We start from the raw sequence: 26,685 nt of genomic DNA on the forward strand, positions 1-26,685 counted from the left end.
TTACTGTTTAAATTAACAGTAGGCGTCTTGACATCCTCCAGATGTTTGGGTATGTCTCTCCTACAGTCTTTTTCTGTTGGCCATGCTAGCTGAGACTGGGAGGAGCTGAAGGCCACGGCGTCTGCCGAACAACAGATACTGTACGGCTTGGGAAGGAGTCTAACCAGGATTTGACATTTATCTTGGGTGGGTTCTTTGAACAAGCTGCAGTGGCTTGGCTGGAGAGTGGCTAAGCGGTAGTTCGTGATTCAGACCGATGACTGGAATCCTGCAGGGCACTAAGCCAGGGGTTCCGTGCCTTCCAGCAGTTTGATGTCATCCCGGGTCTTGTGAGCCATGCTGAGAGCTGCACTCAAAACTGAGAGCTGCAGTCAAAAGAGGGGCAGGGTCTCTTCTGAGTGCACAAGGAGCTTCAAGGGGTGCAGTGGATGCCTGAGGCCCCTAGAAGTCTTAAGACGTTCATTCTGCAATTAAAAAAAAAAAAGGCCTCACTTCTAGGGCAGTGTTTCTCAGCCTCAGCGACTTTAAGCTGTGTGGACTGCCAGAATGCTGGCTGGGGAATTCTGGGAGTTGAAGTCCACACAGCTTAAAGTCACTGAGGCTGAGAAACACTGTTCTAGGGGCACCAAAAGGGATGCTCACAGACCATCCTCTTGTTTATTCCTGCATTAGGCCAGAAAGAAGCAAGCCGCTTTATGTGTTTGAGACTCATGAGAGAGAGAGAGAGAGAAAGGCTGGATTAGGCCAAATAGGGTTGGCTGGTTTGTGGTTCAGCAGTTTGTGGGCACTCAGCTGTTGTTTAGCATGCTGGATGAATTAAGTCATCATATTAAGCCACAAGATGGTGTATTTCTGTGGCTTTGCACAGTGAAGCCGTTATATTGGGTTGAGTTGGGCATTGTGAGAACCTGGCCAGAAAATTGGCATTGGGTAGAAACACAAGAGAGTTTGTTGTGTTAGTGGTTTTTCTTAAATCTGGTGCTGTCTTTGCTTGTTCTCAATGAAACACTCCATAACTGCTGTTAAGTCTGGGTTTCCAGCTGGGGTTACCCAGCTAGAGATGCAGCCAATGGGATTGGAGCAGAGCTATGAGGACTGTACCCCACATGGGTTGCAATTTTGCAGAGATGGTGCTGATCCGTCCACCTGGGACCTTAAACCAACTTAACGTATGTCAGAATGGTGTGACATATCAACCCTGCCTTTTTTTGACTTTTCTCCAAGCACCCAAATATATTAATCCTTTCATTTTGCTTGAACCCCCAACAGGATTGTCTTTTCCACTCCCTTTGCTGTGATCTCCTACTTCATGATATGGTTCGTGCCCGACATCTCTCAAGGGCAAGTGATGTGGTACATTTTCTTCTACTGCATTTTTCAGACCCTTGTGACGGTGAGTCTGTCCTTTTGAGATACAGATTGAACTTGGATTTTGGTCCTTCTTCTTTGCTGTGTTCCCTTCCTCCTTTCCCTTTCCCTGCCCTTGTTTGCTTTGATCTTCTGCTCCATACAGCACCTTCACTGGCCATCTTAAGACCAGCATGTAGGTAAAATGCTGGATTTAAGATTGTAAAGATGGGGGGGGGGGAGCTGAAATAAGCAAGAAATGAACATTTTAGCAATGAAAAGCAGCCTTGAATTGACCATGCTGTGTACTGTATATTCTGCTATAGAACACGAATCTCTGATAACCTGTTTCTAAAATAAGATTTTAGTCCTCATTGTTCTATTGCAGGCACATCCCACTCTAATCCCACTGCACGGAATCTCTTGGCTTAATTTTTCCAATCTTGGGAATCTTTTCTAGTCCTTGTAATTGTGTGGGGTGGGGGGGAGGTGGCATTTTTGCCATAGAAGGATCCCAATCAATTCAGTCAGCATAGCCTGCTTCAATCTGAACCAGATTTTGCACGCTGAATATGTTCTCCCAACATATTTTTAGAATTAAGTTTGTCCTGTTGGGCTCTGCGCTCATAAGGTCCCAAAGTTTGTCCAGCTGGTTCCTCTCCCATCCCAAAATTATTTCTTCCAAAAATATTATGTACTTTGCATCTGCCACATCAAATCAAATCTTTATGACGATTGTGGCCCAGCATCTTGTGCCACATCCTTTTATATTTTGCACTTAAATGCTGAATTTGTATGTGCAAGCTCAGTGTCTTTTTTCTTCTCCTTTGCAGTGCTTCCATGTTCCTTATTCTGCCCTCACCATGTTCATCAGCAGAGAGCAGAGTGAAAGGGATTCTGCCACAGCCTACCGTAAGAAGCCCACCATCTCCGTTTATGCAAAACTAAGATCAAAAGGCTTCCACCTTTCTAACTTTGGAAGCTGGCTCTTCCCCATCTGACCCACTGGACTGTGAAACACCATGATTTGTGTGTGTGTGTGCGTGCGTGTGTGTGTGTGATGGCCCTTCCTGATACATATACAGGCTTGGGAATCTATTTCTCAACCTCAGCAACTGTTTCTCAACCTCAGCAAGTTTAAGCTGTGTGGACTTCAACTCCCAAAATTCCCCAGCCAGCCATGCTGGCTGGGGAATTCTGGGAGTTGAGGTCCACACAGCTTAAACTTGCTGAGGTTGAGAAACACTGCCCTAGACTCTCGTGGCTTCATGGGAGGTCTATTAGCCCACTGATGATTAGTTGTTAATGTCAGTGTTTGCAGAAACATGCACAAAAGTGCATGGTTGAACCCAAGGAAGATGGCAGGAAATTACAAGGTTTTCCAGTCTACCTTTTCTTTCCATTTTTCAAGGGCTGTTCCTAATATTTGCCCCAGTGATCTGAAGAAATGTAAAGGACAGGGCAGCTTGATCCTGTTGCACTGAGGTCATTTTTGCAACAAAAAGTGTGGATGTTTACTTCCTTATGTACCAAGTTTGTATTGAGTGGAAGCGATAGAAAGAAGCTTGTTTATAGAGTTCTCCAATAGCTGCCTTCAGTTTCCAATGTGGTGGCCTCTTCCTCCGTGCAAAAACCCAGGGAGTAATACATAGCGTATTTAAGGTAGCCCTTATTTTGGTGTGCTAGCTTGAATCCTTTATTCTGGTAATCCACTCCACTCACCTAATGTGTAAAGAGTAGCTCACTGTTGTCCCAGGAACTTTCAGACCACAGTCAAAACATGACCTCCATCAACAGTGACATAACCCAGTAGTAAAGGATTAACTAGGAATCCTATCTCTTCCCCTCTTTTGTAATTCACAGCTCAGATCTCATTTTCCCCTGTTTGGGGAAAGAATATGACCTAATAGCTAGGAAATACAGGTGCATTTTTTTCTCTGAGAGATACAGGTGCATTTTTTTCTCTGACGTTTGGGAAACCCATCTTCAATAGCTGCTTACTTGAACATGGCTCCCCTGGAAGCTTTCAGATGAATGGGTATTGCTTGGAGCACATTGAGTGGCTTAGAGATTCGGCATTGCCCACCACGGAGGGATGGTTGGTGAAACTGACAGAACTTGCTGAGATGGACAAATTGACTTCTTCGATTAGAGAAAGGTCATTACTGACCTTCATCAGTGACTGGAAACCCCTTATGGACTTTTCGCCTGAGAAAGAAAATGATTTTGTGGTTTATGGTTTTGAGGATTAGAAAAAATAGGTTATAGAAAGAAGGGAATTAAGATGAAATTGGAGAGAGTGGTTTGATTAGAATGGTATGTATAACTGCCGAGAGGGATATCAGAAGCCATTTCTTTATATTTGTCTTTATATATTTGTTATATATCTGTCTTTTTATTTTCTTTTTCTTTTTTCAATCTTCTTTTCTCTCTGTTTTTTCTTTTTTTTTCTTTTTCATGCTTTCTTTGCTATATTTTTTCTTTTTTCTTTTCTTTCTTTGAATGTTTTTCTTATTACCTACGTAAAACCTTTTAATAAAAATTATTTTTTTAGAAAAGGAACACATAGACTGGGTTCGCCCAACATGCTAAACCACAGACCCTGGTTAACAAAACATAGTGTCTGCATTCACATAACATTCTATCCCCCCTCCCCACCAAAGAAGCACATTATAGGTTAACAGGATGGCTTGGCTGAAGCTGGTGTTCACCAGGTGATGAACCAGAAACTCCACTGTGGCTCAGTTGAGCATGTTGGACAACCCTTAGGAGTTTATGAACCCAGCCTTGCCATGTGTAAATTATGCTTCATGGCCTGGTGTTGTAAGTGAAATGGACTGGATGAAACTGCAGTTAACTTAAAGCATGGTTTAGCTTGAACTGTGAGCGCTGATATTCAGGTGCTAAATGTGTTAAAACCAGCATCTACTGCTACCTGTGAAAGGTGCCTCAAACCTGCATTTTATTAGTCTAATCACAGCCTCTATCCCGTTTTTCCACAGGCATGACAGTAGAAGTGCTTGGGACTGTCCTAGGAACAGCCATCCAAGGGCAGATTGTGGGCAAAGCAGATACACCGTGTATTTCCGACCCACCCTTCTTGAACACGAACAACTCATCAGTGGTCTTAGAGGAAGTCAACATCACCCATGACACTGGTTCGCTCTCTGACACGGTATGGACCCTTTTGGAGAACTCTGTGTTCTCGCTACAGTGGGGTAAAGGGTCTGGCTGAAGCCCATGACTCAAGGCTGAGTTGAAAAAAAACCAATCCTTATTTTTGTGGCTGCTTTGTGTGGATGACCAAAGAGAACAGACTGATGCTCTGGCTTCAGAGCTGGGATGTCACTGAGTATCTTCTCCTAGGGAGCAAAAATGGGACAGAGCTGTTGTCCAACTTCTTGTTTATTCCCAGAGGTAATTGGGAACAGATCAAAGTAACATAAGAGATCAAATATTCTTTGATTCTAAGGGGGCAGAGCTGTTCTGATAAGCTGCATTCATATAAGATGCTTCAACGGATTATTAAATAATACTCTTATTTTGGGTTTCCACACTACATTGAATACTGAGTAAATTAAATAGGCTGGATTTGCACAACATGCTAAGCCACAACAAGGTAACCCCCATTAAAACAAACTAAGCTTAAAGGCTTGCTCTGAAGGTATAGCCGTCAGGTGTGTCACTGACCTGGTTAAAAGTTTAGAATCTTTGGTCCGTCCGTCTTTCATTTCCCAAAGAAATGGAATTTGTGTCAGAAGAAAAAGGAAAACACCGTAATTTACTCTAGTATATCAAAAAATATGCATGTAGGGTGTAAATCCCTTTGACTCTGTAGAGAAACAATATTATAGACACACAGTTTCTCAGACCTAGCTACTAATCTGCAAATCTTGTATCATCCTCACCAGGATGTATATTGTAATCAGTGTTTGATTTTATCTGGAAGAATGTTTGGGATTCTGGGATTATTGATGTTGATTAATAGTTTGACTTGGTGTTTCTTAACCTTAGCAACTTTAAGATGTGTGGACTTCAACTCCCAGAATTCCCCAGCCAGCAGTGTTGAGAAACACTGGTTTAACTTGTAAAACACTAGAACAAGATGAAAAATCCACCCTCTTAATGGTTCTGAGGACCATCATTTAGCTAAAAGAGCCAGTATGTTGTATGGTCTAACATGGTGAGAGACTTAGAGCTAGGTTCTGGCAATCAAATACGGTCTATTGGCTTTTGGCTTACCATCCCAAACCATGCCATACGAATTGTGGAACCAGTCATGTTTAAAAGAAGCCATGGTTTACTGCAGTGTGTGAAGCCAGCCGGGATGTTTGATATGTTGCTGAACTTTTATACTGTGCCCCAGTCAAATTCTCAGGGTGCTTTTATTTAAGAAACCGCTTTTAACTGAATTTGTTTTGGGGGGGAGGGGTGTTGCTGGTTAAAGGCCATAATAAATTGAAATTGCTTTGGGAAGGATTAATAATACAACACAATACAATATTGTTATTTTTAATATAACAATAATGACAATTGAAGGCTGTTCTCCTTTCCTGGAGCAGATCCTAAAACTTTTAATTCTTCATGGCCAATAAGTATCCAATGATGCTTTTCGGCACAGATGTCCTGCTTGAAGTATTGCATCTCATCTGGAGTATTTTGTTCTTTTTTTTTTTTCACCAACCTTTCCATCCTTTTACAGAGAAATGCCTACATGATTGCAGCCGGTGTCATCGGTGGGATTTATATTCTTTGTGCTACCGTTCTGTCTGTAGGCGTGCGAGAAAGGCAAGGTAAGGCAAGCGAATCAACTAACACCATGTATTATTATGCATTATGTATGGCGACTTCTACATGTGTGGACTTCAATTCCCAAAATTCCTCAGCTGGCATGGTCCTTGCTTAGAATTCTGGGTGTTGAAGTTCACACAAGTTGCCAAGGTTGGGATAAACTGGCTTCGATACCTGTCTCTAGAGCAGGGTTTCTCAACCTTGGCAACTTTAAGACGTGTGGACTTCAACTCCCAGAATTCCCCAGCCAGCATGCTGGCTAGGGAATTCTGGGAGTTGAAGTCCACACGTCTTAAAGTTGCCAAGGTTGAGAAACATTGCTCTAGAGGGCAGGGGTCTTGGAAGTGAAAGGCCCAGCCTAATTTGTCCAGACAGTCACTGAGATCAAAACAGATGTGAATCCATAATCAGGGTGGAATAATCTGATGAAATAATATATTGCATCAGAGAGGGACATTGTGGTATACATGGACACCTCTGTTGAAGCCTACAAGGCCCTGACCATCTGACTTTAATGTTTTGTTAAATATGCTTTTACTTTAAAATAATTAAATCAATAGGAAGATAGTCGGCCACATGCCAGCCTTTATTCATTTCAGTCCTGCCTTTTCACTGAGTGTGCAAGGCGTCTGACATAGGAGGTGCCCCTAAGTGTATTTCCACAACTACAATCCTGGAAAGTAGATTGGACTGAGAGAGAGAGGAAGATTGGCTCAGAGTCATCCAAGAGGCCCATGGTTTAATGGGGACTTGAACTTGCCAAATGGAGGGCTCCAACTTCCTCACCACTACCCTCCCTTAATCCGGGCCAACTCCTGCAACCTTTTTGTAAGCAGGCAAGCTCCTTCAGGACAGCCACTTTACGAAGACCTCTACATCATCCTTTCAGAAGTGTTCACTGGCCCCAGAGATTGCTACCCTGAGACATGCCAGCACCCCCATGACACCCTTTGATTAAGCGTGGATTTTTTCTCTTGCTGGATACAGGAGGCATGTTCAGTATTGCTGCCTCCTATTGATTATGTAAGCAGACCCCTCGGAGGGTTACAAAAGCCTCTTGCTTGCCCCTTGCGACATCCTTATTGTAACTTTTTCTCCAGTGGCCACCCCTGTTTAATGCCTGGGTAGACGCTGAGGGAGAAAATGGCAGTCTTGGGCAAGAACTGTTGATTGCATAAACCTGCCCTGCCTGGCTCAAGTTTCTCATGGGGAAACCCCACATTCTGGTTTGAACCAGCCATTGGGGAGCGGACGTTGGCTCACTCCCTGGACCTATTCTCTGCTTTTTCTTCAGTGGGACGTGACGTTCTCTTCAACCTTCTGACAGAAAGCCCTCCCAAACCCAAGGTCACTTGGAGGCCTTGTCTAGAGGATGCTTATCAAAAGAGCCACTCCTCTTCAGCAAATATTACTTTATGCCTCACCCTTGTCCAGAGGCTTCACGTCTGAGGAACCTTCCTTGGTGTCTGTTGAAGGGAAAGTCCTAGGTCAATATTAAGATTAGCCAGGAGAGGAAGTTTCATGGGCAAACTTCCAATGATGGCACTGGCGTGATGACGTCATCAGGGACAGGGCTGGAACATTTGACTCACTTGTGGTATTAACTGAAGGCATCACACATTTATCCCACTACCTACTTTGTCCAAGGTCTTCTTCCATTGATTTGGCAGCTTGTCACTCAATTTTGGTACAGTGACCTTCGCTGGGGGGGAGAGCACCAATAAAATGGTTGGGAAGCAGCCTATGGACTGCCATTGTTTCCCCCTGAGCTAGAGAAGGGGATGGGCTAAAGGAAACGCACGCTAATCGTGAGATGGCCGCTACAGAAATCAAATAAATCAAATGAAGAAATATGCAGTTAAGGAAATAGGTCCTCTTGAACAACCGTGCTGCTTGTGGCGTAAGGGGAATTTGCATCATCTTCAGATTGCCTACCCTGCATTTTTAGGGAAAACGATGAAGGTTTCTACATTTCACTGGAGATACTTGAAAAGGAAATTCTCCCAGGAAACTGCTGATTCGAGCTCATTACTGTGAAGGAGGAATGGCTTGCTCAAGGCGGTTGTCCTTTGAAATTTTCTTGGACATCTCGCGTGGTGCATTTGATACAACTTTTGTTTAGAATTTGTGACCACTGCAAGTCAGTCGTGCTGACTTTTATTTAGATCTTTTATCTTGGGCCTTACAATTTGCGTTATTCTTATCGTGTGACATGCCTGTCTCTGGCACTGCGTGTAAAATCTATATGCATATATGATGCACACATAAAACCAGGCACACAAGTCAGCGTATAAAAACTCAACCACCATCATCTCTCTGGGGGAAAAACGCACAAGGTAAGACAAAGCTTCAGGAGGGAAGAAAAGCAAAACAATATGGCAATAATAATGGAATTTAGTTCTTTGAAATGTCCATCTTCAAAACGGTAGGTAGGGTGGGAAAGGGCTGTCCTTTCTCCTACAGTAGTCCTTGACTTACAACCATTTGTTTAGCGACCGTTTGAAGTTACAACGGCACTGGAAAAAGTGACTTGCACTCGGTCCTTGCACTTACGACCGTCGCAGCATCCCCATGGTCACGTGATCAAAATTCAGGCACCTGGCAACCAGTATGTACTTATGACAGTTGCAGCATCCCAGGATCACATGATTGCCATTTGCGACCTTCCCAGCCAGCTTCTGACAAGCAAAATCAATGGGGAACCATGTGATTCACTTAACCACGTAATTTGCTTAATGACCACATGATTCAGTTAATGATTTGCTTAATGACTGCTGCAAAAAATGTAAAATCAGGTGTGGTCATGTGATGCTTTGCTTAATGACTGCACCATTTAACAACGAATTTTCTGGTCGTAAGTTGAGGACTACCTGTAATTGTCTTCTCCTACTCTGGCTGGCAAAACTAGGATAAATCATGCAAATGGGAAAAATTTTGGAATTGCACAGAACATGAGAAATAACACATGGTATGTCCCAACAACGAGGTGGCCAAATACCTGTGATGCAGAACGTCCACAGAAGAGAAGGGAGTCACCTGCTCCTTGTGCTTTGTTCCACAGAGTCTTCTGAACTCCAGCCTGCTAAGCCAGTTTCCTTCTTCCAGGGTTTGAAGTTGGTGATGAAACACGGACCCTACATCAAGCTGATTGCAGCTTTCCTGTTCACCTCCCTGGCTTTCATGGTGAGAAAACAGCTAGTCTTTCCCATCACACCTTCTAGGCTTTTTCATCATCAGGCTTCCATCCATGTGAATTTTTTTAACTACAACAAAAACTGAACCCACATTCACCCAGAGCTTGAATCTACCTGGAACACATTTGCGAGAATATCTTGAGTGCTTCCTAAATGGGCCCCAATCCCAGATCCTTTCTCCTAAATGTTTAACCTAGTGAGGACCAAGCTCTCGTTTATAAACTCATTTTGCTTGTCTGGTTCTTGGGCAGAGTTGAAGGACCTTACACGTTCCAAATGCCGGATGCTTTCTAAGAATGCCCACAGCCTCAGCGTTTTTGAGAATGTACTGCCCAGACAGCAGGAATGATGCTGAGGTCACTGCTTGGCTGAATACTCTGCTCTGTTTTTTGCTTCCACTTCAATAATGGACAATGAATTCCACTCCCCCACTTCAAACCTCCAGGAATGTCATGAATGTTTGTTGCCCCTACCTCTTCCCTTCCTGGTGGCCATTATCCAGTGGCCTTCTCTTCTTTGCATCCCTACCCTTAACTAGTCAAAACAAAGGAGTATTCCTACAGACTTTTGCTTCTGGGATTTCATAGAGGAACTTTATCCTGGCAAGGTGTATTTTTCAGGTCAACATCTTTTTTTAAACAAATTCTCATTTCATGCCTGGAAGAAACAATCTGTATGTGGACCTCCTGTTTACTTCTTGCAACTATCCAAGAACACAGAAACTTAGGGGTTAAGGCAGACCTTGGTTTTGTGAAAACTGGGACAAATACCTATGTTAAGCTTCCTTTGGGCTTTTCATACTTCCTTTAAATTAACTGCCCCTGCCTTAGCTCGGTGCAGAAGTCTTACAGTTATCTTGACGAATCAGATCTTTCCTTTCCAAAATGCGCCTGCTTTTTCCACTGACACCTCTTGTTTCTTCCCAGCTGTTGGAAGGCAACTTTGCCTTGTTCTGCACTTACACCTTGGGATTCCGCAACGAGTTCCAGAACATTCTGCTCGCCATCATGGTACGTGTTCTGCAGGGCATGCGATGACCTCCCTCCCTCTCTCTCTCTCCCATTTTCTACATGGGCTCAACTCTCTCTGGCATGGAGGGTGGGAGTTACGAGGGAGGTTGGATGGTGGTCTGGATTCCAAAGAGAGCTGGAGAATCCGTTTTCTTAGTCTGTCCACCACATTTTGCAATGTGAGAACACAATGCTGCTTTGCCTCAAAGGACTCTTATATACAGGTAGTCCTCACTTAACAACCACAATCAGGACTGGAATTTCAGTTGCTAAGCAATGTGGCCATTAAGCAAATCCGACCTGATTTTACGAGCATTTTTGCAATGGCCGTTAAGCAAATCGCACGGTTCCCCACTGATTTTGCTTGCCAGAAGCTGGCTGGACAGGTTGCAAATGGCGATCATATGACTGTGGGATGCTGCGACAGTCGCAAATGCAAACTGATTGCCAAGCACCCAAATCAAGATCACTTGACCGCAGGGATGCTATGATGGTCACAAGTGTGAGGACCAGTCATAAGTCAGGTTTTTAGTGCCGTTGTAAGTCTGAGCTGTCACTGAATAAATGGTCGCTAAACAAGGAGTACCTGTACTACCACAAGACTGCATTGACGCAACAGGCATAGCTGGATCAGTTGTAAGCCTCACAGCTGGTTTTATATCACTTACTAAGCTTGCTTGGTTAGTTTTCATGTGCCTTAATCTGTTGGATGAACTTAGGCCATCTGGTTAGTTTATGGTTCAATATACTTTCCAAACCCCAAAGTTGGGTTATTTATTTATTGCCCAATATTTATCCTGGTGGACCTTGGGTGGGCCACAATATGATAAAACATGATACAAGAAAACAAGAATGAAATGAAGACCCCACAATGAGGCGCCTAAGGAAAACTAATGGCCCAAAGGAAATTCAAATAGACCTGTTTAAACATGTTTGCAAAACACCAGCAAGGTTCAGACCATCCATATTTCCAGGGGGAGAATATTCCAAAGAGTGGGGGTCTTATCCTTACCCCATGAATCTCATGAAGATGGGGAATCTCAACAGGTCCTCTCTAGAGGACATCTGGACCGGAGGGTAGGGCCTTTCCTGACAAGGCATTGCCCAATGTATCCCAGTGCTGGTCTGCTCAGTAGTCAGGTTAGAAGTGTTGTGTGAATGCACCCAGAAGTATTTCAGTTGTCAGATTCTGCAAGGGAACTGGAGGACATTACGGGGAATGCAACCTTACAGAAGGCCTGGGCAGTTAACCGTGTTCCTGGAAAGACAGAGTCGGTGATCGCAAACAAGGCTTTCTTTGTGTGCTTTTTAGAGCTGTCCTGAAAAGAGATGAAAACCAAAAACCAGGCTAGTCTTTTGTCCGAAGCCTGCCATTTTTCCCCCCCTGCCTGCCCTTAATCATGAGGGAAAAAGGAGGCTTGAGTGTTTATCAGGGAGAGGCTCTGAATGAAAGTCTTGGAGCCAGTTTGTCTGAGAAGGCCTTTCCAGGCTGATGAATGGAAGGAGGGGAAGGAGAGATCAGGCTGTCTGCCAAGTGAGAAATGGGTAGAAACCCCCTCTCTTTCCAAGTACTGAGGAAATTCGCCTATGTGGGGGGGAATCTGCCGAATGCGCTGGATCGTAAACTAATCAAACCCTCTGGGGGAACCCAATATCCAAAGCCATCAAAACGTAAAACGTGCCAACCCCCCCCACCCACAAACTCTGCAAGTCATTTCACCAGACTTAGCACTGCAAACTCCCACCCATAATCCGCTACTCAGAAATTACTTTCCTTTTTTGCATTCTCAAAAAACGACCCTCCAGTTGAACAGGGAATAGAGGAAAATGTTAACATCATAGCCCCCACCTGGACAGACACACGCCCACTCCTGGCTTTACCAAGTCAATTATAAACCTAGGATCTGCATACGCAAAACTTGCAGAGTTTGTTTTGAGCTTACTTTGTGTTTTTGATGGCCTTAGAGACTGCATTTACCCAGCCTATTTGGTTAATTTATGGTCTGGTACATTCTGCAGATCCCCAAAGTAGGTTTAACTCAAGAACCAGGTTCAGTGGGTTGTTGGAACACTACCAGCAGGTACTTATGTCCCTCTGATGCACAAGCAGTGAGGGATGTCAATGAAGGGGAAGTAGCATGGGATGTATGGGCACTGATGTGTTCCAACCACTATTAGTGTCTGTGATAATCCTTATTTCAACCAATTCACTAGCCAGGTTAAGTGTGTTGTGTGAAAAATGCACCAGACTGAAAACATGCAGATTAAACTGTGATGACCACTCGCTTCCTCTGTTGTGTGCCACCACCAAGCCTGCTCTTGATTCCCAGAGCAGAAATGTCTTCCTGCACCCCCTTCCTATTCCTAAACATCTGGACAGGTACGGCTAGTTAGGCAGCCTTACCTGAAGCAAAAGCACACTTTCAAAGCAGACTTCAGATTTCTTTAATGGCAATCAATGGAGCACAACCCTCTTTAGGGCTGGACTGGCGGTCATGCTGAAGACACACTGGCTTTGAGATTTGAAGTATCTAGCTAAGGATGAAGGACCCTGCACTGATGCTGTTTCTTGCTTTGACCTCTCCTGTCTAGTTCTTAACAAGCAGGACAATTGCAACAAAATTTAGAAGCTGTGAAATGCTTTATAGAGTGGCCCAAACTGCATTTCAATACAAGTGTGAGTAAGGTTAGTTTGGTGATGTGCATAGGAAAAGGAAAGACACTTGGGGTGGGAAAGGTGAAGCTTCAAAGCAGGGAAAAACATAATTTGAGAGTCTTTTCCCTGCAGATAATTTAAACAGGCCGCTTAATCCTAATGATTTGTAATTACTGGTTATCTGTGACATTCTGACGTTTTAATTGTAACAAGCACCAGTTCAAAAGACACTGTGCCTTACCGAAACAATGATTGTTAGTAGTAGTGATAGTATTGCTATTGTTATTACTTTGGTAGTATTATTATTCCAACAAAAATGCTAGGGGTTTTTTGGAGTTCTTGCAAGTCTTAAGCAAATTCTCATCACAAAGGATTCACACAGTGCCCAAGAGGAAGAGGAAATAAGGAGCAGAAAAAAGTGATGGACCAAACTTACCATTATGGCATGGTTTTACATCTAAGGGCTGGTTTGTGGAACCATTCCTCTAAATGCTGTAGAAAAGATCACAGAAGCAAGTATGTTACACACACATATATATGATATAAAGTTAACATTTATTTTTAATCTGCTCGATCATGTCTGGTTCTCAGAGGTTGCCTGGAGAAGTCCCTGCAGTTTTCTTGGCAGGGTTTTTCAGAAGTGGCTTGCCATTGCCTCCTTCCTAGGGCTGAGAGGAAGTGACTGGCCCAAGGTCACCCAGCTGGCTTTGTGCCTAAGGCAGAACTAGAACTCACGGTCTCCTGGTTTCTAGCCTGTTGCCTTCTTCACTAGACCAACTGGCTCTCAGAGTTGACATACATAAACCTTATATACTGAATTAGTCTATTCCCATAGCATTGGCTCTGAATGTAAGATCTTCTCTAGGACCACAAACAAAAGCCATGTTGTTCTAAGATTAAGCTGAAATGGGTTCAGCAGGGTCCTGTTCACATGTGCTCTGCCTTATTCCTTCATTTTGACCAGCGATTAAATTTCACACGGCCATTATAATAGCACATACCGTTTTTTAGCAACTAATTTTGATTCCCAATAGGGTTTTTTTCTTGCTTGGACAGTCCATTTTGGCCAAACCTTTCCAGCAAAACCTGCTAGCAAACCAAACTCAGATCCATCCCAGAAACAGAGAATGTGAAAAGGAGGGTTGTCCCTCCAAGGTGGTGGTAATACCCTTGTGAATCTTTAGAAGTAGGTCGGGATAGAAACAGTGGGGTGTATAAAGGTTGTTGTTGTTAATTCGTTCAGTCACTTCGACTCTTCGTGACCTCATGGACCAGCCCATGCCAGAGCTTCCTGTCGGTCGTCAACACCCCAGCTCCCCCAGGGACAAGTCTGTCACCTCTAGAATATCACCCATCCACCTTGCCCTTGGTCGGCCCCTCTTCCTTTTGCCTTCCACTCTCCCTAGCATCAGCATCTTCTCCAGGGTGTCCTGTCTTCTCATGATGTGGCCAGAGTATTTCAGTTTTGCCTTTAATATCATTCCCTCAAGTGAGCAGTCTGGCTTTATTTCCTGGAGGATGGACTGGCTTGATCTTCTTGCAGTCCAAGGCACTCTCAGGATTTTCCTCCAGCACCACAGTTCCAAAGCATCGATCTTCCTTCTCTCAGCCTTCCTTATGGTCCAGCTCTCGCAGCCATATGTTACTACGGGGAACACCATTGCTTTAACTATGCGGACCTTTGTTGTCAGTGTGATGTCTCTGCTCTTAACTATTTTATTGAGATTTGCCATTGCTCTTCTCCCAAGGATTAAGCGTCTTCTGATTTCCTGACTGGACTATAGCAAAAATATCCATAAACTGCTAGTCTCCTCTGCTTTTTATTCCAAATGCAGTTGGGAGTGTTACCACTCCAGGCAGGAAGAGTGGATTCAATTTCCCACATTAAAAGAACATCTCCCCATCTGTAGTAGACCAGAATGTCACAAAAGAGAGATGCTAATATGCTAGTTTTCTGTATGCAAAGCTGCTGCCACCTTCCCATCTGAATCCTTGCTGTCCAAAATTCTGAGATGCCATTAATATGTAGAGCAGCCATTGGGGAAAGCCAAACTGAATGGGAATCGAAACTTCAAAGCAGCCATTTATAGCTCACTCCTATGGAGGTCAGGGGCTAAACTTTATATTTTAGGAAGTCTGGTCATGAACGTAAGAGAAGCGGCTGGGGAAAGTTTAAGCTGTTTCAGTCAAAGAGCCATTGCCGTCCCCAGCCGCCCGTGCCCCCCTTCCCCAGAAGATTAAGAATCGGTCTGGGCCGCCGCAGCAGGAGAATGAAAAGGCCTGGTCTGTCATCGGAAGCAGTCTTGCATTATTCAAAGAGTAGAGGGCAAATCTCTTCTCGCGCTTTGCTTTTTTCCCTGGATGTGCTTCCAAACAAAGCTCTGGTTGGCTGACAGCTGCTATTTATATTTTCTAAGAATGCGAATGTCGGTCCAAGGGCATTATTGAATACAAAGATGACGCTAGACTTAAGAGGGGGTGGACTTTGATTTGAAGCATGCCAATTTCTCTGTTTCTTTTACATCAGAGAAAACTTTTTGCAAACGGCAGGTGGGGCAGGGAGTTTGGCAGGCACAAAGGGAGGGTGGAATATTTGAATGTCCAGAGGGCCCACATCGCTTTCAGCCTACAGCCCTGGTTGCTTTTTCATACAGGATATAAAGCACATTCTTGCTGTGTTCACATAGCATGCTTAACCTGGTTACTGAATTAGTCCATTTCGTGAGTTGCCACAATATACTGAACATAAACCAACCAGAGGGCCTGAACATTCAAAGCCACAAGAAAAACGGACTAAGGAAAAAACTAACCACGAATCTCTGGCTCCCACATGTCATCTAGCTTAAATTCCTTCTTTGGAACCAAAACCTTCTGCCAGTCTGGTCAATGGATGCAACCTGTTTCTCTTCTTTTCAACTGAGTAGGAAGAGAAGGCAGATTATTTTATTGTAATTTTAAAAAAAAGTTCTGACTAGACTAGGTCAAAGAGTTAGAATGAGCCTCCCATGGGTGTGGGAAAATTAATATTAGCCTATTCATCTGGGAGAACCTGATTCCTTGTGTGTGCGTGTGGGGTTTTGTAGTGAATTGTTTTGTTGTATTATAAGATGCAAATAAGATAGTAGCTGGGTGCAGCAATATTTGTACAATATAAGGTAGAAACAGTTAAACATTGTACTAATTTAGATAACTTGAACCTTTAAAGATAAGGAGAAAATAAGTTTATATCAATGTTAATTATAATTCTGAGATGTTAATGAACCAAAGGTTGCTTGAATTGTGCAATTAAAACTAAGTGTGGCATTGATAGCCTATTGCAAAATGCATTGAATTATTTGTAACATAATAAGGATTTGTATCTTGAGCTTGATACTTAATATTGAGGTCTCCGCTGTATTATTATTTACTGTTGTTTAGGAATATTAAAAAGAGGAGGGGAAAGAATGAAAGAAAGGAAAAGGAAAGGAAAAGGAAAAAAATGCTGGGAAAAATAGATAACTTCCCTTTCATTATTTTATTTTATTATTATTTTTTAATTATGTATTTATTTTTGGTGCCTTCGAGTCAGTTTTTGACTCCTCGCAACTGCCTGGAGAAGTCCCTGCAGTTTTCTTAGCAAGATTTTTCAGAAGTGGTTTGCCATTGCCTCCTTCCTAGGGCTGAGAGAGAATGACTGGCCCAGCTAGCTTTGTACCTAAGGCGGGACTAGAACTCATGGTCGCCCGTTTCTAGCCTTAACCATTGCACCAAACGGGATGTCTCTCCTTCTTTATACTCCAACTGATTTATAAACAAGGAGCTGAAGGCCTGCAGAAAACATACGTGATTAAAACATAGATGGAAAGAGTTTCCACTGTCTGTACATTTTTATGGATGAAGCATGACTGCAATCCACCTACACAAAAAATTATGGAATCAGTGGGCATTGTTGCAAGATCATTAGAGCAGAAGATTTTCCACACATGGCATTGTAAACTGTCACAAAATCCATTGCAAAGTCTTCTTCTGGTTAACTCAAGTAACAAACTTTCTTTCCTTTCTGTTTTGTTGCTGTCTTGCAGCTCTCAGCCACATTGACCATCCCCTTCTGGCAGTGGTTTCTCAGTCGTTTTGGGAAGAAAACTGCTGTTTACTTTGGCATCTCGGTGAGTACATCTCGGTGAGACTAACGCAGCCCTATTACCTGCTGAGACAGCTTCTGAATGAGGCCTCCATGAAAACCATTCAAATAAAACACATGCAGAAGTGATAGGAAAGCCTCATCCAGGTGGTGCCGCAGAAACTGAAAATTTATTTCAGAGACATCAGTTTTTGGACAGGGCTAAGACCTGTGGCAGGACCATCCTGGCCACATGTGTGTCCTACTTATATTTTCAGAGAACAAATCCTGAGGGCCTGGCTGTGACAATCTTGGACATGATGGGGTTGAAATTGTGCCCATTTCTTTCTTTCTGGTGGACACAATAGCTTTGCTTGCACACCAGGCTAAGAGATAAGGTGGTTTGTTTCATTTTGCTAGGTCTTAGCAGTATATGTGAACAGGGCCGCAACTAGGGTCTGTGCCACCTGGGGCAAACGTGGATTCCGCACCCATTTTGGCGCCAACCCCAGTGCTCATTTTGGCACGCACACCCCCAGCGTGGCACCCGGGGCATATGCCCCGCTTCCCCCCGCCCCAGCTGCAACCCTGTATGTGAACCCAGCTGTGCTATATATAGTTGTGGTTTAGAATGATGTATGAAACCAGCCAACTATGGCTTATTCAGTGAACCACGGTGAGTGTAAATATGATTTAGCATAACCAGTTCGAAGTCTGCTATCTGAGTCAAGTTAAATGTATTGCCATAACTAGACTGACAAATATTTTGAGAAGTTTCTTCTCAGCCCATGGTTGTATCTGAGAAAGTATAAGCACAACTGCTCTTAACTATAGCTAGGTTCTCATTGGCAGCCACGGTATAGAGGGGGAAGCAGCATATGAGCCAGAAAAAGAAGACGTCTTCAAGAAGTCTCCCCTGATGACCAAGCCATTCTTAGCTCTCAGCCTAGCCCAACTCTCCAGAGACCCCGTTGTGCCCAAAGTCCCATTTCTACTAGGATGTGTTATAGTGCAGTTGTATAAGTTCATTCACGTTTTAAGCAAAGTGATCTTCTTGACCACCTCTTCTCTTCTCATTCTTCAGTCTGCCGCTCCTTTCCTCATTTTGGTTGTGATTTTGGAAAGTAACCTCATTGTGACCTACGTGGTGGCCATTGCAGCTGGAATGAGTGTAGCTGCTGCTTTCCTCTTGCCTTGGTGAGTTCATTTCTAGTATAATTTCCCTGTTTTCAGAACTCCTATAATATTATATTGCAGTGTCCAGTGTCTGTGAGGAAAATGCGGTGAGGAAATGATAGGGTTCCTTCTAAACATGTTTTTCTGGTCCTCGAAGCCTCCCGGCTTTCACCGCTTCATATTTAGTTTTTTATGCCTCCATTCTTAAAAGATACAGAAGACTGGCATTTAACTTGCATTGTAGCTCGTGACACTTCCTTATTCCGGGCAGAGCATTTTTTTCATAAAGGATCTAAAGATAGGGAGATGGTCATATAAAGATGGTCATATAAAGGTAGATTTTCAGGATTAATCCCAGGTTTTCTAACAGTTGGATTTTCACTCAGCGCAGAGCCTTTTCAAGGTACGAGTGAGGAGATCCTGATAAAGTGCCCCAAAGTAACATCCACTCCTTTCTTCGTTCTTTTTCAAACAAATGCCCAACTTTTGGAGAGGGGAGGATTGCCTTTCAGCAGCATTCTGGAACTCCTAAAAAGGAGGCATCATCAGGCTTAAAAATCAGGCAGGACCAGAACAAAAACTAGATTGGATTGAATTTTGTGTAAGTTATGAGTTATGGACACAACCCAATTTGTCATTGTGACACCTCTACTTCAAGAGCTGCACTAATTGCCAGTTAGCTTTTGGGCGCAATTCAAGGTGTTGATTGTCACCTTTAAAGTCCTATGTTGTTCAGGACATGGGTATCTTTGAGGTGGCCTGTTTGAAGACAGCTGAAAGGGAGGGCTCACTCAGCTTGCAATCCCCAGGGATTGTTGACATCAGGAATTGCAGGGCAGGATACTTCCATTCCTGTCCCCCTTCTCTGGAGTGGCCTCCAAAGGAGGACAGGGATCACTCCTGGAGATCAAAGTAGCCCCAACCCTGTTAGGATTTTGGAATGCTATTAAGACTTGGCTCTTCCAAAGGGTCTTTGGGAATGATGTGGATTTTGGTTCCCCGTGGATATGTGGCTTCTGTTGATTGTTGGGTATCTGATTTGCCAGTTGGTTGTTATATCCTATTTCAACTCTATTACTATACATTGAAGTATAAGCTGCTCAGTCATTTTTGACTGGAAAGGAAAGGAAAAGGAAAAGAAAAAAATAGAGTTGTGAAGCAATTAAAAACAGTTACAATAATCATTACCTGTGTGATTTCCCTTTCTTTTGCATTAAAAAAAATAGTTTGGTGGCAGCTTTTGGGAAGGATCTGGTTCCTGCCTTATTCTTTTGTGAACCTCCTTGTGGCTAAACTGATTAGTTGGCTTCTGCCTTGTCTCCCTTGATTAGGTCTATGTTGCCAGACGTTGTGGATGATTTCAACCTCCAGCACCCAGATTCCAGAGGCCATGAAGCTATTTTCTTCTCTTTCTACGTCTTCTTCACCAAGTTTGCTTCTGGAGTGTCTCTGGGGATCTCCACACTCAGTTTAGAGTAAGGTTTCACCATCACCCTGTTTGCTAATAGAATTCAGCATCCCAGCTCTTTCAGGATCTAGGAATCACAATCATCTGGAAGTGTTTGTCTTTTCAAAAGAAATCTCTCTTCTGACATGTCTGGCCATCAATTATTTCCAGTTGATACACAAGTTGCTAATAATTTAGGAGGAATCCAGGAAGCTAGGATAGGGTCCGAGAAGAGTACTGGGAAGGTCCAGGAGGAGAAAGTGGGGGGACCAGATTTGTTTGCCATTGGGGAAAAAACGAAGGATATGTCAGCAGGTTGTCCTGTGGAAGAAGGCTATAGCCTAGTCCAGCGTTTCTCAACCTTGACAAGTTTAAGATATGTGGACTTCAACTCCCAGAATTCCCCAGCCAACATAGCTGGCTGGGGAATTCTGGGAGTTGAAGTCCACACATCTTAAAGTTGCCAAGGTTGAGAAACATTGGCCTAGCCTATCATCCGGTAGTGCAGTACCCAGAATAACGGTCAGCAGTTCAGAAAGACAGACTCCAGTTGAATGCTAGGAAAAACTTCCTAACAGTAAAAATTAGGAGCCAATTCCCGAAGAAAAGAGCGATCTGTCCATTGCTAAATGCATTCAGGCAGAATCTGAATAGCCATTTGTCAGGGTTAGGGTTGGGCATTCTGGCTCTGAGCAGGGGTTTGGACTTGGCAGCCTAGGATCTATGATACGATTGGAGTCTAGACTTGGAAGACTTGGGCTCAAGCAGCCATGATTCTTACTCACTTGTGAATCATTCGTGACGGTTTATTCCATCTTGATTTTGATTTCTTATCTCTAAGCTTGAAGGAGTGCCATAATTCACTGGTAGTTTGGATGCACACTTCCTGTTCTAGCAGATCTCTGCCTGCTTTGGCTGAAACATCATGATTCATACCTGTCAAATTTTACCTGTCAAATTTCTCTGCCGCCCATCTTGTATACAACAACTCTGGGCAGCCAACAGTGAAAATATTACCCCAAGCAAAAGCTCTGAGTTTAAACTCTATATACAGCATTTTCCACCTTGAGCCAACTTAGATCGTTGTTCTTCCCCTTGCATTGTTTATACTACAGGTAATCCTAGTTTAACAACCATTCGTTTAGCGACAGTTCGGACTTACCATGGTGCTGAAAAAAACTACTTGTGACCATCCCTCCCATTTATGACCTTCGTGGTGTCCCCATGGTCACATGATCACAATTTGGGCACTTGGCAACCGGTTTACATTTATGACCGTCGCAGCGTCCGACATTTATGGTCATGTGATTTTTGACCTTCCCGGCCGGCTTCTGGCAAGCAAAAACAATGGGGAATGGCTTGATTTGCTTAACGACCACATGGTTTGCTTCATGCCTGTGGTGATTTGCTTAATGACCACCACAAAAAAGGTCATAAAATCGGGTCGGATTTGCTTAATGGCCACTTCACTTAACAACTGAAATTCTGGTCCCAATTGTCATTAAGCGAGGACTACCTGTAATTTTGTTATCACTATGAAGTGGTCAGAACCCTGGCCTCCAGTAATGTCATTCAAACCCTCTGCTTAACGTGTTGCAGCTTTGCAGGATACAAGACTCGAGGCTGCTCCCAACCAGAGGAGGTGAACCTGACCCTGAAAATGCTCGTGTCTGCTGCGCCAGTGGCATTGATCATCTTCGGCCTGCTCCTTTTTAAGCTGTACCCCATTGATGAGGAGAGGCGGCGGAAAAACAAGAAAGCTCTGCAGAATCTAAGGTGAGGGGTCTGCCACAGGCAACCAGAGAGAAGGGAAGAAGGTGTCTCCTCAGGCTGAGCACCTGACAAAGAGGGAAGGTGGGCTGGGCTTTGCCTTTCATGGGCCAGCAGCTTGGATGTCCACAGGGGAGCAAAGGACATCACTCATGTCATTGTGTTATCACACCAACATCCAAGAAATATGTATCACTCCTTGTGCGATGATGTCATAACACAAGTGATGTCCTTTGTGGCTTCTACTAACCACCAGTGGCTGGCACAGTGCGAGGAGCAGTCGTAAGTCGGTTTTCTCAGCACTGTCGTAAGTCCAAACTGTCACTGGATGAACGGTTGTTAAGCGAGGACTACCGGTACTGGCACAAAAGCGATCCCCAGTTTTAGCTTGGTCTTATATTACACACTATCTTCCTTCTCTCTCCCCAAAACTGACTTGGATCACATGCTGCATCATAGACTAAGCCATAGTTTGTTTAATCATCTTTTGTAGAATAAACCAGAGTTGGCTGGGCCAAAATCAAGGAGACCACTTGATGGCATAAGGCAACATGTGAACCCAGTCCCTGAATCTCTGCTAAAGAGACAATTTTGCCCACTAAACCGTTGCGCTTCCTTTTCTATACTTTGGCTCCTCCAGAGATGAAGAGAGCAACAGTAGCACCGAATCAGATTCTACAGAATTAGCCAGCATCGTGTGACCCCACCTTGTCTTGGTTTACCCCCGGGATCCTTAGAAGATGGGGCCACCATGACGTCTACTGTGAAGGAGATGCTGACTTGCTCCCATGGGGAAGAGCCTGTGATGCCTTAAAGTCTGCTCTGGAAATCAACTATTGGCTGATGTTGTTCCTTAGGAGGGATCCATGGATCACCAGCTGTCAAAGATACTTGACCATTTGGTACTCAAGAAGATACCTCTAATGAGAATACGCATCATCTCAGTCTGTCTTTTGCCAAAATCAGTTCGCAAAATTCTGTTGAATTATGACATCCTTTAGACCCATGTTCCTCAACCTTGGCAACTTCAAGACATGTGGACTTCGACTCCCTGAACCCCCCAGCCAGCAAAGCTTCTAGGAGTTGAAGTCCACAAGTCTTAAAGTTGCCGTGGTTGAGGAACATTGCTTTAGACATATGCTATTTATCACTCATCCACCCACTGAACTGGTGCAAATCTCTAAAGTACTGTTAAATGTATTTTGGTATGTTTTTTTCTAGTCAATATTGTATTATGTATTATATTATCATGGACTCAGATGGTCCTTTCTTGGTGTATATTACACTGGTGGCTTGACCTTGCCAAAACATGACCTTATGCCTTTTTTCCCCCTGTAAATAAGATGCAACTAATGCAGAACCATCCTATGGTGTTCCTGTTTATATATAAATATACATATATATATATATATATATTTCTGTATATCAAGAACCTAATTAAAATAACTTAATGTTGTACATATAAAGATGTCATGTTTTCCTATTTGTATATATATGTTCAGAAAGAAAACTGTGGATTTGTTAATAATTTACATTAAAATTGAAAAAAGTCACTAGCATGGCTGTTTTTCTTTAATACTTTTTAAAATGTATTAGTGAAGTATAACAAACAAGATGATAATAAGAAACAACATACATTACAGATAGTCCTCACTTAACGACCACAGGTGAGACGGATTTCAGTTGCTAAGCAAAGTGGCCATTAAGTGAATCCAACCCAATTTTACAGCCTTTTCTGCAGTGGTCATTAAGCAAACCACATGGTTGTTAAGCAAATCATATGGTTCCCCATTGATTTTGCTTGCCAGAAACCGGCCAGGAGGATCGAAAATGGCAATCACATGACCACGGGATACTGCAACAGTCATAAATGTGAACCAGTTGCCAAGTGCCCAAATCATAATCACGTGACTGCAGGGATGCTGCAACAGTCGTAAACGTGAGCACTGGTTGTAAATCCGTTTTTTCAGCACGTCATAAGTCCGAACCATCACTAAACAAATGGTCATTAAGTGAGGACTTCCTGTACAGTGATTAAAATAAACTAAACCAAAAGGGAGAAGCAAAAGAACTTAGGAAAAAAGTAAAAAAAAAATAAGATCTATGCCATGTAGGCATAAAGTTAATTTGATCCTTAAAGTGATTATTAAATCTACACCACAGGGAAACGTTTTGCCCCATCACCTCATTTTTAGAATATTACATTTGTCATTAGCACTGGTGTGATTTCTGTTCTTCCCCCGGGAAAAAAAAAAAGCACAATGTTATATAAAGGGAGGACTTTTGTGCCAGGTGTGCAAAACAATCTGTCAGGGAATGTTTCAGTCTCAAAACAAGATGTTCAGAGTAGTCTGGAAAGAGCCCAACCTTGTAATGGACTGTGATTCTGGCGAATGAAAAGCCAAAGTGATTCTGGCAGCTCCAGAAGGATTTTCTTAAGCCAGGTAAGTGGTCAACCAAAGAGCAGAGCGGTTTAAGAAGGGTCAAGCGATGTACTCTGGGCAGCCCTCCCCTCTCCCAGCTTTGCATGTACTCTGCTGGGGTCACAGCTACCTGAAATTCATTGGGAAAAGATTGTGGGGTCGTTAGGAGGGTGCTCAGGGAGGAAATTGGCTCAGTGCACAGCAGCAATGAGAAGGGCAAATTCCATATTAGGGTAATTAGTTAATGCAGGGTTCCTCAACCTTGGCAACTCTAAGTTGTGTGGACTTCAACTCCCAGAATTCTGGGAGTTGAAGTCCGCACAGCTTAGAGTTGCCACGGTTGAGGAACCCTGAGTTAATGGACCAAAAATAATACTGTAATGTGTACATCCTATGGTACATCCGTCTCTGGGGTATTGTATACAGCTCTGGTTGCCACATTGGAAAAGATACAATAGAGCTGGGAAAAGTGCAAAAGACACAACCAAAATGATCAGGGGCCTAGAATACCTGCCGTATTTGAAGAACATAGAATATCTGGGGCACTTTAGCTTAGTTTTGTTTAGAAGAAAGAGCGACTGAGGGAGAGTATGATTAAGGTGTACAAAATCATCAGCTTTTCTCCCTCAGATACGAGGACTAGAGACCATCCAATCTGCCTGACTGAAAGGACATTTAGGACCAGCAAATAAAAACATTTCTTAACACAGTGTGTAAACTACCTGTGGAATTCATTTCCATAGGATATTGTGATGGCCATTAACGTGGAAGGCTTTATAAAGTTATTGGATAAATTCATGGAGGACAGGTATGTCAAGGGCTACTATTCTTCAAGATTTAATGCAACCTCAAGACTGGACCAGCTGAAAGGAACAGTGTTAGGAAAGGGTCATGTCTGTGTCTCCTGCTTGCCAGAACTCCAGAAGAACCTGGTTGGTCACAGTGAAAAACAACACATTGGACTAGGATGGGCCTTGACCTGATCCAGCAGAGCTATTCTTACATTCTTTGAGGATGGAATGTTTGAACACCCATATTTTGTATAATTTTATGTGAAGTGCCTCTTTCTCACAAAATATTTGTGCTACGGAGCTACACTACAAAAATAAAAAGTGCAGCTGATAGACTCCAGGATGCAGAGACCAACAGAACGACTATCCCTCTCCTAAAAATAAATTCCAATGTTGCACAAGAAGAAATGGCAAGACTCAAAGTTCAGTCTGAAGTTTTCAAGATTTCGACCTTCTCTTTGGTCTCTAAGAGAAAAGGATCACTGAATGATGGAGCATATGTCAAAGAGGACCAGCTTTATCTGCTGTACTGGAAAACTACCATTTACTGTAGCCTATTTCAGCCCATAAAGTTGTGTCCCAAGCTACAGAATAAATGTTTTTATCCAATTTTACCAAAAGTTTTATTCTAATGTTCAGATAATTGCCTCCCAAACTGAGTCATATTGGTTGTAAAAAGGGGCACAAGCAAGATCTGTATCAGGCTTACAAACTCAAGAGAAAACCTGAAGAATGGAGGAAGAAGAGAGATGAGGCGGTGTTTCCAAGGCCAGAATTGGCATGGAAAAGCATTTGGGGCAATGTTGATCTTTCCTTACTGTGGCATTCTTTCCCTTGAGCCAAAGGATGAGGCCAAGATGTTCTTTCCCCTCGTTTTTGAGTTCCAGAACAAGGTGCAGTTGGAGGATCTGCCTGTTTCTGCCTTTGCAGCTCCTCCTTCTCAGGCCAAGAGGGCACGACGGACTCTTGTTTGGTGTGATGGTCCTGCTGGGAGGTAGTGTGTGCAGGCTTTTGGCGACCTTCCCCAATTCAGGCACCTTCCACATGCAAGGACCAGCTCCCAGAATTCCCAGCCATAGTGGTGCTGACTGGGCAATTCTGGGAGTTGAATTGCACATCTAGAGGGCCTCCAGCCCAGCGGAAGCTATCCTGAAGATCTTCTCTCTAGTGCAAGGAATGTCGTTCTCTGCAGAAATAACCCATGAGGCGGCATCTTCTTCTTCCACAACCGGCGCTACATCCTGCTCTGTGTCTTGGTTCCCTGGGGTCCAAGCAGAGATTAAGGGAGGTTGAGTATTGACAAAGTTGATCTCATTGACTTTTCATACCTTTCATGTTCCCCCCTACTTCGGCATTAGTCTGCAAAAATCCATAACCATGTTCTGTGTGATTTTTTGCACACATTAATATTAGTATGATCTTTTTCCTCCTGAGGCCGGCTCTGAGGTGTGCCATTTCTTATGGGACTACATTGCAATTCAGAAGATTTGGGGGTTTGGCTCTATATTAACTTGCACCTCCCTCTAATGTCTCCCACACTCCTATTTTTTTTAATACGGATTACAGGGACTTAATCCATATGCACGGCATATGTGCTATATCATTGTACTACATCCCTATCACTCTAAGATTTTAAAAGATGCTTGCCAGGGGAAGGGGCCTTGCCCTATTCCCTCTTCATGCTGCACATTGTCTTTGGGTAATGGAATGTCTTAATCCAAAGCTCCCATTAATGTGCTGTTGTGTTAATTTAACCTTTTGACTTTACTGCTGCATAGGCCTCCAGAAATCCAACAAAGGTCCCATTCTTTGAGATATTCCCCCCCACCCCAAAAGAAAAGCCTGAGAAAAATCTAGTTGCTGAGTTGTCTGCTAGAAACTGGAGAAATGCAAAAGATGGGGGGAAGTGACATTAAGACTCTTCTGCAGCTTTTGACCAAACTGTACGATGGCCCATCAGATCTAGTTCAACAGTCCCAAG

At 43.4% G+C, this 26,685-nt stretch overlaps 1 protein-coding gene across 2 annotated transcripts in view; it reads left to right on the forward strand.

Moving 5' to 3' along the window:
• MFSD2A (MFSD2 lysolipid transporter A, lysophospholipid) overlaps window positions 1–22,517 on the forward strand; it is a 35,030-nt gene extending 12,513 nt beyond the window's left edge. For both annotated transcript variants that reach the window (XM_063312379.1, XM_063312378.1), the window contains 11 exons: window positions 1,270–1,393; window positions 2,181–2,259; window positions 4,350–4,522; window positions 6,050–6,140; window positions 9,200–9,321; window positions 10,259–10,342; window positions 17,060–17,143; window positions 18,182–18,294; window positions 19,605–19,748; window positions 21,320–21,496; window positions 22,131–22,517. In XM_063312379.1, coding sequence (XP_063168449.1) covers window positions 1,270–1,393; window positions 2,181–2,259; window positions 4,350–4,522; window positions 6,050–6,140; window positions 9,200–9,321; window positions 10,259–10,342; window positions 17,060–17,143; window positions 18,182–18,294; window positions 19,605–19,748; window positions 21,320–21,496; window positions 22,131–22,191 — 1,252 coding nt within the window. In that variant the 3' untranslated portion in view covers window positions 22,192–22,517. The remainder of the gene's footprint in view (window positions 1–1,269; window positions 1,394–2,180; window positions 2,260–4,349; window positions 4,523–6,049; window positions 6,141–9,199; window positions 9,322–10,258; window positions 10,343–17,059; window positions 17,144–18,181; window positions 18,295–19,604; window positions 19,749–21,319; window positions 21,497–22,130) is intronic.
• The last annotated feature ends 4,168 nt before the right edge of the window (window positions 22,518–26,685 follow it).

The sequence above is a fragment of the Candoia aspera genome, chromosome 10 (genome assembly GCF_035149785.1).
Source record: "Candoia aspera isolate rCanAsp1 chromosome 10, rCanAsp1.hap2, whole genome shotgun sequence".
Taxonomy (NCBI): Eukaryota; Metazoa; Chordata; class Lepidosauria; order Squamata; family Boidae; genus Candoia; species Candoia aspera.